At 39.8% G+C, this 12,061-nt stretch overlaps 1 protein-coding gene across 2 annotated transcripts in view; it reads right to left on the reverse strand.

Moving 5' to 3' along the window:
- The window catches only part of kitlga (kit ligand a), a 32,920-nt gene extending 21,626 nt beyond the window's left edge, over positions 1-11,294 (reverse strand). Inside the window, exons 1-2 of one of the 2 annotated variants that reach the window (XM_037768780.1) lie at positions 11,224-11,294; positions 10,990-11,086 (exon numbers count right to left, since the gene is read on the reverse strand). In XM_037768780.1, the coding sequence (XP_037624708.1) occupies positions 10,990-11,004 (15 nt within the window). In that variant the 5' untranslated portion in view covers positions 11,005-11,086; positions 11,224-11,294. Of the gene's footprint in view, positions 1-10,989 lie in introns of both variants that reach the window. The other variant, XM_037768779.1, reaches the window with a different exon arrangement.
- Positions 11,295-12,061: the final 767 nt, after the last annotated feature.

The following is a 12,061-nucleotide window of genomic DNA, read 5'->3' on the forward strand; positions in this document are numbered from 1 at the left end:
AGTAAAGATATTCATTTCAGAAGCGATTGACGGGCATGTTCATGGGCAACTCGTGAAAAACATAAACGTCACACTGAAAGATGGTCTCCACTGGTGTCTTTGAACTCTGAGTGAAGACATGCAGATCTGGAGAGATTTGTTGCCAACAGCTGGACAGACAGAGGTAAAGACACCTCATTATGGCACTGGTGCTCACAATAACAAGCAACGCAAACAAGCTGTGGCTAAATTTAAAGTGAGGCGCTCTGAATAACTGAGAAATGTCTCATTTCAACAAATGTTTCAAATGTCTGGACCAGACCTCGCCATGGCTTTGGAGGAAATTAGAGAGAACATTAGATTAGCGTGTACCAAATGTTGCGGCCCTTTAACCAAATGACATCAAAGTGTCAGTGAGCTGGAGAGGATTAGAGATTTTAATGGTGAAAACACAAATAAAAAGGTGACTAAGGGAACAATGGGAACAGAGAGGAGACACAGTTTAGAGATGCTATTTTCAGGGACATACACAAGATTCCTATTTCAAACTTTGAACCAGTTAAGTGTCCTTGTCCTAGTCTGTGAAATCTTGTTATTCCACATTTCCTCAGAGGAATTTCTCCTGACATTTGTTGTTTGAGATAAAGTGGCTTTAATCAGATTACGTCTCTAAAAGTCCCATTGTGTGATTGAAGAATCTTTCTGTCAACGTGCTGGATGGACAATCTCTTTTTCACTGTGAAATGTTTTGCCGTCTTTCATTAGTATGAAAGTCATGAGAAAACCCAGCCATAATTTGCCCAAATACTAGTCTTCATGTTGGTGTCAAGCAGGAAATGTGATTTCGCTACTGAGAGCACATCTGAAAAGGGGAGGGTGAAGATAAAATGCATTTGATGACTGTGTTCTCTCTGTTATTTTCCTTGGAAAGGAAAAGCGATATTTTATGAGCCCCTTATAATCCCTTAATATAGCCACATCGCTTCCTATGTCAATAAATAACTGCGAGGATGGGTTCGGGTTAATATACACTAACTGCATGAGGGGAATTTAGCCTGGGCAACAAGGAAGAAAGTTGAGTTGTGCAACTGTTCCTTGTTATCAGATTCCATTGCGGATGTTTTGCCAACTTTTTTTTTTTTTACCTCAACACCTTCTCCCCCACAGCTCAGCTAAATGTGTTATGTACCTGTTTTACTCCTGAATAATTAAATAGCTACTGAACTGTAAAAAACAATTACCAGGGAAGTTTTGATCTTGTGAGTCATCCCCGGATATGCATGACTGTGGTCGGTCACGGCTGATGTTATCAATCCCATTGGAGACCAGTTAATAAATACAAAAGTCTATTATACTGTCTGCTTTGATCACACAAGGCACAACTACGGCGCTGCTGATCATCAACATGTGCTTGACACGGTTAGAGGACAGGAAACATAGAATTTGGGGATTTATTTGGTAATGAATGCTACAGTACCATGACTGAGATAGGGGGTAAAGGAAGAAGGAAAAGATTGAGCCACCCGCTGATAAGATAACAAACTTGTCTTCCTTCAGACTGTAAGATTGCAATTGCAAGCTATGTTCTGGTACAGATAAAATACTGTCCGAATCAATGTAGAGGGTTGAAAATGAGAACTGGCTTTGAAGTCTTCCGCAACTTTAAACTCGTGTTTACTTTGTTGCGACATTTAAATCACGACCTCTCCAATCATGCCTGCCACTGTTAAGGAGATAACAATTCACAAGACCAGTCATGCTAAAACTGTCAAAAGAAATAGCATTTAACAGGAACAGGTTTAGTTGACTGCACAGGATGTCAAGCTCTGAGCTACGTGGTTATGACAAAAGCCACGTGCACTCATGTGAACAGCACAGTTTCTAACTTCTGTATCAATTGTCCTTCGTGGCCTCTCATAGCTTGAGGAAAGAACTGATCATGTGGAAACTGCAATGTCTTAGCGAACAGATGAAGATTTAAACATTGAACAAATCAAACCCATCTAAATGCCCTCCAGCAGTGGCTGCTCTGAGTCAGCTGTACACTGGGATGACTTCACGCTTGTAAAGATATGCGCAAGCTTCCTTAAATTATGTGAGTTTAATGCAAAACTCCATTCATACAGACCTGAGGCATTTAAATGAGCCAGAACACACAAATATAGCCCAAACACAACATGACCAATGTGCTAATTAAATTTTATGTTTCTTCCAAGAAAGGGTGGAGCAATCAAGCAATCATAATTTGCTTCAGATGTCATGAACTTGTCTTCAATATGTGTTTTCACTCTTACTCTGAACACAGCAGGCTACTGCACAGAGGTGAAACCAAATCAACTCTTTGCTTGGCTGTGTAGCTTGAAATTCCTATGTGGCTTGATGTTTTTATAAAGATCAAGTGAAAGAAAAATTCCAGGAACGCCTCGTTTTCCGAAGTAGCTGCTGTATTTATGCCACCTGTACTCCAGTGCAGCTGAGCCGAACAGGGATCAACAGCTAGTGAATTACGGAGACACTGTGTCGGCTGGGAAAGCAACAAACAATAATCCTTTTATTATTCGTACAACTAAATGATTTATGGTTTAGTCTATAAAAATTTCAAAGAACAGTGGAAAATGCCCATTACAATTTTCCAGAGCCAACAGTGACCGTCAGACCAACACGCTAAAACCTAAGGCTATTAAATTTACAATGATCCAAAACAGAGAGAACCAGAAAATCACATTTGAGGAGCTGGAACCAGCAAATGTTAAAAAATACATTCAAGATTGTTCACGTCTTTAAATTAGCAGTGCAATCTGAGAACACCGGACACAGACATCTCTCGCTTGTTCAGTATTTACTACATTTACGATTGAACTGCGTACCCTCAAAACCAAAAGGGCGTCAGCCGGACAGACAATACAAAAAGTCCGGACTCACTCTCCAATCTACAAATATACCAGCAACAATAGATCGACTGCAATAATGCCTTGGATGCGGCTAAGTTATCATACTATTCAAAAATAATAAATGACAGCTCTGGTAACCTCAAATTCCTATTCCCCACAATCAAAACGCTCTTAAAGCCTACCTGTGAGGGCCACCACCTGTTCCCACTTAATGACCTGCAGTTTGTCCACACATAACCACCAACAACTCCCTGTCAACTGGTATTGTCCCTTTCAAAACAGAAACTGCTGCCATTACTCCAATCCTGAGAAAACTGGTAGTGATTTGGACGATCTCTCCAACCACAGTTCAGACTTATCTCCAATCTGTCCTTCCTGGCCAAAATCTTTGAATGGACAATTTATAAGCAGCTCAATAAATACCTCTACGTTCATCACTCGCTACAGCCTTTTCAGTCAGGCTTCAAGTCCCAGTACTGAAAAAGACATATACATAAAACATAAAACATCTTGGCGTCAGCTGACTCTGGAGTCATCAGTATTTTGATCCTCCTGGATTTAAGTTCAGCCTTCGAAACAGTCTGTCATTCCATTATACACGACCGCGGTTCTGGGCGTATCAGGATCTGCGTTGGTGTGGTTCATGGCATGCCTGACAGACCGTTCACAATCTGTCATCATTGGGGGGGCCAGTCGATCCTAATCAGCGCCAGTAAAACGAGGAGTCCCACAAGGTTCTGTTCTGGGCCCACTTTTATTCTGTATTTACATGTTGCTTCTCTGACACATAATAAGGAGATACGGGCTAGGATTGCACCGTTATGCTGACGACACTCAAATTTATGTATCAACCAAGTCTGAGTTGATTGACTCCTTTCTGTCTTTTTGAATGACATCAAAACTTGCAGCACAATTTCCTAAAACTCAACAGTTCAAAAGCAGAGATTATTCTGATTGGCACTGTCTAAATGATAAATAAAGAAAATAACCTCAAGATAACCTTTGACAAAACTCCAATATCTCCATCCTCTCTTGCCCAAAACCTTGGCGCCATGTTTAACTGTCAGCTCTCATTTGTGTCACATTTCTATTAGAGCTGTTCCAATACCAGAATTGGATATGTGTCCGATGCAGCCTAAAATTCTCCGTATTCTCAGACACACCTCCCCATATCAATATATACCCTCCGATCTGACTTAATTTACACTAGCTTGCTGTTCACTCCCGCATTGAGAACATAATCCTTACGCTGATATACAAAGCTGTTAAACATGTTCTTAACAACACCTGCTCTTATGATTAATGTTTTTGTCTGTATCACTGTCTGTACCTGCAATGTTATGTCCTTTCATGCCGAATGTTTTTGTATCTTGTCTGTGGTTTAAGATTTAGAAAAACATTTTACAAATAAAATGTCTAATTATTATTATTACATACAGCATTAAACAATTCAAAGGGTACTCCACAGTGAGAAATTAATTAATAAAGAGATTTAAGACAGTCATAAATCCTGCGACGCCCCAAGTAGAGCATAAATTATGATTTTAGACTCAAATATGTGTTACAAAATGTAATATAGCGTACTAAGTAGCAAATAAGTAGTGCTTTGAGACACAGTCTTGGAGTTCAGAGGAGAGAAAAATGAGATATTACCATGTGAGTTGCTGGTAATTGCCTCTGTAAAAAGTATCACTGAGGCTTCAGCTTCACACTTTCTTCACAACCCACAGAACAGACCCATGAGCCTGGCTACGGTTGTGTACTGCATCCATGTGACAGTGATTTCCCACAAATGTTTGCATTCACATGACACCTACTCACTGCGCCTCTTGTACAAAATCAAGCCTGATCTGAGGTCTAACATATCTTTGAACCGATCCAACCAGTCATTTCAAGCTGGCTCGTCAAGATGAAAAGGCCTGCAGGAATTTCTAACTGACAGACGTCAGCATGTAGCGGTTGATGGGTTGAATTCAATTTATAACGTGTCAAATCATGACAGAAGTTATCACGAGACACTTTTCATACAGAGAAGGTCTAGACTATCTAAAAATTGTTTTTAAATTCTCAGAGTTTCTCGAGTGTTTTTCTGTCTCCCGCCATATGGGTGTATTCCGAAATTCCTGGCATTCCATCACACACTTCACCTTATCTGACACATTGATGATGAGGAATGAGTTCTTGTTGGTCTGAGATTTCCAAGTAGACGAATCTGCAGATTGCAGATTTCCTGATAAATATATTCAACCAGAGACAAGCCCCCGTTAAGGAGGGTTAAGGTCAGACTTGGCACGTAGTCCAATGACTGCCTTTCTCTGGATCTGCGACAGCACACTGAACATCTTGCTGCTGCAGAACTAAGACATCAAATGTTCAGGACACGAGGCCTGGGCTCCATGACAGAAGTAAATCTTGTAACCCAAACCATGCTCGCTTTGTTGCTTTTATGGATTCTGCATGCCTTTCAGTTGTGAAAAAGCCGAGATTTAAGGCTGTGACCGCACAAAGCTTTAGAGTAAAAACAATGGCACTTTCCACAAAACACCTAGGGAAAACATGATTGACTGTATTTCCTATGACTTTTTAAACAAATTTGGTTACAACATTGCATCACCAAAGACCACCCACCGAAGTGTTTTTTTTTTGCATGTGACAAATGGCCTTTCTTCAGTATCTAAGTGATATGGGAAAATCAATTTTGAGAAGTCTATATTATTAAGCGTAATCATTTCTTTTTTTATTTCCTAAAAATATTGAGTTTCTCCTGTTCTGACCTGGACGGTGCAAATAAGGCCAGAGTCCTGCTTCTGAGATCAAACATCAGCTTTGTGTGCAAAGGACGGGGAGGCTCTTAATTCGTTTTTTCCAGCACGGTGCAGCTTTGCATCTAAAACATCGCTGTCGACTATTTTCATTAAAGACGAGACCTTGAATTTTGTTTTTAAATTATTATTCTTGTTGATGAGAATCTCCGCTGTTAGAGGTCAGATTTTAGTATTTGGCTGAAATGTAAAACTTAGGCGATTCTGATCATCAGCCTCTACAATATCCCAGTATACTACAAATTAATATGAAATACTTAAAAGTGCTCAGACTTCCTAGAAGGCATGAAAAGAAATCACATAACCAAACCAAATGAATTTAGTTTTACCAATATCATGTGACCCTGGAGACTAATGTGAATGAACCTCTTCAACCCCACACAACCTTTCGGTAGAGAATAACATAACTGATGAGCGGGGTTAATGCCAGCATTGTTCAGACCCACAGAGCTTTAACTGGAAGTCTAAATTGCAGGATATCCACCCTTGGCCAAAACATGATTTTTCATGCACTGGTCAATTTTTAGATTATGCTTCCATAACATGTCTTCTTTCAGAATAGCGGAAAGAAAACTCCCAAAATACACATTTAGGTGTTTATTTTACTACTTTGTGTATTTGCGTCTGCAGATTTCTCCTAAATTCACCACAAGTTAGCATTAGATAATTCCTCATTTGCACATTTAAACATAAATTTAAGAAAATGTGTAATACAAAAAATAATTGACTTAATGGAAGTTATCAACTGGGGAAGTTTCATGGTGACATCTATTAGTTACATTTTTTATCCCATTCACCTGTATTGTCTGTCTTGCAAACTGTAATGAATTTTAGAACAAATCTTTAAAGGCCGTTTGCTCAAAACTAGTTTTCCCTCAGTCTTATCCAGACATCTCCTCTTCAGTAGCACTTACATCCACCAAACTTTCCAGTTTCATTCCTATCTATATTATGAAGGTTTTTACAAAGGGGTTTGTTCATACATCATTCATAGCCTGATTTATAGAACATTATGTTCCAAAAAACATGGCAAAAATTCATCTTTGTGAGTGATGAAAAGAGACATCCAAAATCCCCTCTGTAAAAACCTTTGACTCTAATATGTCATGAAACAAGAATTTGGACCCTGGCTTTATCCAATGTTCAGATTTCTGTTCCCGAAATGTATGCAAATTAATACATATTTAATAAGATAATGCCTTATCTGTGTATTTAAACATAACATTTCAGGAAACTTGTAATACAAAAAAAAGATTGCCTTAATGTAAGTAATCAACTGGGGAAGTTTCAAAGCGATATCTTCACTTGGGATGTCTCTCCTTAAGTGTAATAATTGGAGCATTAAGATTCAAGTAACACACAATAATGTGGCCGTGAAGGATCTCATTTCAAAAAGCGGATAATGATAAAGATGTGCAGGCAGGCATGATCTGTGATTAAAACATGAGTCATAGGGTCTGTTTGATATGCATCATTGAAGAATGAGCGTTAATCCTCGATGCGAGCTGCTGATATATCTGTTGAAAATGAGAGAGCGTTAGTAACTAATAGCATCGCAAGGAATATTTACTGGCTCTGCACTTGGTGGAATGCAAAGTGTAGCAAATAATGTTTTAATGGGGCTTTTAACTTTTAGAGGAAGTCATTATATGATTCAGCAGCAGGTAGCCTGCACCATCCTCGCCCTGCTGATGAGCTCACAGTACACACCACACAGCATGGTAGCTGTTTTAATGTGTTGTTTTTCATTTCCTGCTGTCGACGTGATGCCGTTATTAAACTATTAAAACAAACCATTAACCCTGGGACTTGATTAGTACATTTAAGTCTATATTACTTCTGTGCTTTTTATAATTCAATTTCCCTCAACCGATTCATTCAGCTGCGATTACTGGAGAGTGTAATTCTGACACATCGACACCCTCCTCGCCACGACGCCCACCTCCTGTATGTGACATAATCAATCTAATGATGCAGAGCGGTCTGTCGTTTCTTTGCCTTCTGGTCGGCACCTACCCGCAGCCTTCCAAATCTAAAACAATGAAGATTTCCTCGAATTTAAGCTGGTAAGAAGCCACAACAACAACAACGACGAAGCAGAAGCCAACCGAGCCTATACATTATGTGAGCAGTTGGTCTGTGGATTTACAGCAGGGGTGCCCAATACGTCGATCGCGATCTACCGGTCGATCGCAAAGGTAGTGTGGGTAGATCGCATGGCATTAAAAAAAAAATGTTTTTTTTTAAATAGACGTCAGCCAACAAATTGCAACACTGTTTCACCTGAACTCATCTGGAGTGGAGGATGAGATTTTGACACTACAAGCTGACATTCAGCTTCAGTCCAGGGCTCATGGACAGTTCTGGAACTTCCTCACAGAGGAAAAGTACCTCAACATGAGGAAATGTGCTACCTCCTTGACTGCATTATTCGGCTCCACTTATTTATGCGAGTCAGCCTTTTCCCACATGAAGATTATTAAGTCCAAATACCGTTCCACCTTGACTGATGATCATTTGGAAGTGTGCTTGAGGCTGGCTATCAGCAGCTACTCCCTGGCTGATTCCATTCAGTGCAAGTCATCAGAGTAAGGTAATGACAAAAAATGTACAGAGTTATATTGTACAATATGGGTTCATGCAGTTATGCAAGATACACCAACATATATTGTACATATAAAGAATACTCAATATATTTATAAATAAATATATGTTTTGCATTTTTATAGTAGGTAGATCATTTTGACTTGGTCATTTTATAAGTAGCTCGCATGCTGAAAAAGTGTGTGCACCCCTGATTTACAGTCTGTGTTAGACGTCAGCCACTCAAACACTCAAGCTTCTCTTCACCTGCTGTGTGTCACTTCTCCTGGATGGACTAACCTGAGCAAATAGCCCAGCCTGTCAACAAGCAGTGAGCTGTATGTCATGACCGACATCTGCAGTAAATAACAATTTATGACTTTCTCACACATCTCGAGGAAGACAGAGAGGTGGGGTGAGAGGTTCGGCACCGACATGTGATGTCTCTCTAAACCTCCTACGGACCAAAGACCTGAGTGTCTTGCTCGCTCCGACACTGTGCAGCCATCAGAAAACTAGTGCTCCCTACTGGTGACAAATGTTCTGTGAAGGTTTAGACATGCTCTCCCACTTTCTCTCTCTCAGTCACACACAGTCATACATACACCTCGTGTGTCACAGCTTATCTAAGAATGCTTGTTTTAATTTTGGTGAACAATCGCCACTTAATTCCTGGTTATAACTACACACGCCAAAGATAATACCGTCATCAGTTCACTATAATAAAAAAAAAGACCCTGTGAATTCACGAGAGGACTAAATAGATCGGGGCATCTGTGGTACAAATTCACTACATATTTTCTACATGTGATTACGTGACAGTGCCAAGCACCGGGAGCGGAGGCGAGGACAGTAAATAAAAGATGAAAGGTGTCGGTTTATGCAGCCAGGCACAACTTACTGTATAACTTCATTAAAAAAGGCATTAAGGAAACTCTGCACGGAATATGATTAACAGCGGCAGGGATGCAGAAATGCCCATCCTTCCTCCAGGAAACTTCAAAGACTTGTATTCCCAGATGCGTTCACACACAAACACACACATGGATGCACACCCTGTGAAATCATCATGAATATGTTTCACGTCTTTTCCTATTTTTTATCTGATTTAGTCATTGAAATGAGCTTAAGCTGCCATTCTGAGAGAGAGGCAGTCAAAAACCTGATAGTCAAACAGGTTAAACCTGCCTAAATTTAGTTAGCACACCTTCTAATGCGCACAGTTTACACACACACACATACATTAAAGATACATTGGAGATCTCCCCAAATGTGCAAAGAGGTTGTTAAATGAGGAAAAGAAGAACATGTTTTCACTCATAAGAAATGAAAAAAAAAGCTCTTTCTGTTTGATAGTAGCCGGTTGCCTTGAGGTGATTCACCTGCTGGTGTGAATCATAGAGGATCAAACCTTTTCATGTCTGCATACCATTCCACAGTGATAAAAACCATTACAGCTGCTGTCATTTCTTTGGTTCTCTTTGCTAAAAAAAAATATAAGAGTGTCGTTAAAAGAAGTCGTCAATTTGTACATTTTTGGGTCAGCCACGTCAGAGGCCACAGCTTATGGTGTCAGGGCTTGCAGTCACAGAGCCTAAGCTGGCCCTGCAGCTGCTCTCTATATGCAAAGTAGGCTGCCTCAACCAGGTGGATGACAATGTATTGCTGCACTTTACTGTCTTTTGATTGTTTTTATTATACTTTTTATTTTTTTATTTTAACTTATACTTTTATATTCGTTTTTATTTTTATATTGTGCACTTTGTGCTTTTTTTTATCTTGCTTTTATATATGTAACGCACTTTGAATTGCCTTTGTGTATGACATGTGCTATATAAATAAACTTGCCTTGCCTATAGTTTAAAATCTCTAAATGGATAATTATCAGCTCCACCAATGCAACCAGAAATATATTCCAAAAAAAGCATAAAGTGACACTCTTCCCTCACAGTTTTAGCTGATTAAACACCAGCTTTAATTTAACCACTAATGATTTGTGCCAGTCTGTAAAGGCTGGGTGGATAACTAAAGAGTAAGCAAGACAGCTGAAGTTGTTTTTCCATGAAGTTTCTGCAGTACATTAACTCTGACACGAGTGAAAACACGTTGGCTATTTGGTGATAACTGGTTTATGCTTTGCACTTTGGAGGATTTTTTTTTTTTAAATTAATCAACATAATCAAGTCCTTGTGAACGGATGTCTGTTGTAAAAAGCAGTAAAGTGAGTCTATATCTTCTACTACCTCCCACGATAACAATCATTTTAAGAGTAAATAAGTGGCAGTTACGCAAACGGTGCCAGACTGGCGCCTCCAATATGAACCTATTGATCGAGGACGCATTATAGGAGCGCCTCTCTTCCAACGAAAAGGAAGAAAATGAGGTTGACACACTGTATAAACTCTGCACAGGTGGTGCACTGTCTTCTTTGGAAAACGTTAAGGTGGAAAGCAGGTTTAACACCTTGTCAACCACGAGTGTCTATTAAGCCACAGAGCAGGAAAGTAAGTGGAACAGTAAGTCTGATCCTGTGTGGCACAGTTAATAAGAACTCGTTGTCTCTTCATTAAAGTGCAGTCAAAGCCTGATATGAATTGAAAACAAAATGCAAAAAAGGTTCAGTCGACTGGTTAAGTTTTAAGCAGGAACGTGTCCAGCTGCGTCAAACCGTCTATTTCCTCAAGATAATAAAAAACAAATAAACAATCACTTACTTTTGGCTTCTTCATATGGAACGACAGGAGTAAATCCAGTGTGAGCGAAAGCCTATTTTATTTTACTTCTACGGGGAGGAAAGGGGTTGTCATCATCCTGTGTGCACATATCCAATGCTTAAGTCAGCAGTATCCAAGCAGAGGAGAAATACAAAGCCCCAAGAAGAAGAAAAAGAAGTAGAAGGAGGAGGAGAAGAAGAACGGCAAAAAATGATGTGAAATCAAACTTTGAACCTTTGCAACCTGCAGGCTAACGGCGTGTGGCATCTAGCCCATCTATCTACAACATAGATCCAGACAGTGAGGGCTCGCAGCGCGCAGAGGGAGGGAGTTAAGCCTTTATAATGATGCGTAAAGAGGAGGCAAAGAGACGCCCTCTGACGACACCACAGCTCCAAAAAACACTACTGCCAGTAGAAACACATCCACATCAGAAAAGAAAACGGGTTCACAACTCCTCTGTGTTGATCAATGGGGACTTTATTTGCCTGATACTGCTACATTTAACCCATAGGTACCCATAAAGTTTGACATTTAGGCTATTTCATTTTTTTTATTTTTTTTTTAACTTAAAAGAATCTCATGTTCTCAATATTGAAAGCTTTATTGGTATGAAAGTTTCAAGAACAATGTTGCCAAAGCATCAAAATACAAAAAAAACACAATAACAGTAATATGAATATTAAAGGGTGGGTCCATTATTTATTTTTTTAAAAGGGACTATTTGTAACTTTCAGAAATGTTTGTTAACAGCGACACCTTTGGCCGTTAAGTCAACGAAAGTCAGCGTCGGGCTCGCGCTTGCTCGCTCTAAATAGACATGAACGACCGTCGCTCAAAACAGTGAGGCGACACACGTCAGCTAAAACCACAATATCACTTTATATTTCAACTGCTTGGCAGTAATGTTAGCTGACCAGACGAAGGTCTCTCCATGAATCAATGCTGATACTACTACTTTTCCTGCTTTAGCAAAAGCGGGTCGGTGCCAGGGGTGAAGCAGGAAGAGGAATGTTATCGTCTCCCGACTGCGCCTGCAGGGAACCACCGGCACCCGGTCGAGTCACAAGAC

The sequence above is a fragment of the Sebastes umbrosus genome, chromosome 4 (genome assembly GCF_015220745.1).
Source record: "Sebastes umbrosus isolate fSebUmb1 chromosome 4, fSebUmb1.pri, whole genome shotgun sequence".
Classification (NCBI taxonomy): domain Eukaryota; kingdom Metazoa; phylum Chordata; class Actinopteri; order Perciformes; family Sebastidae; genus Sebastes; species Sebastes umbrosus.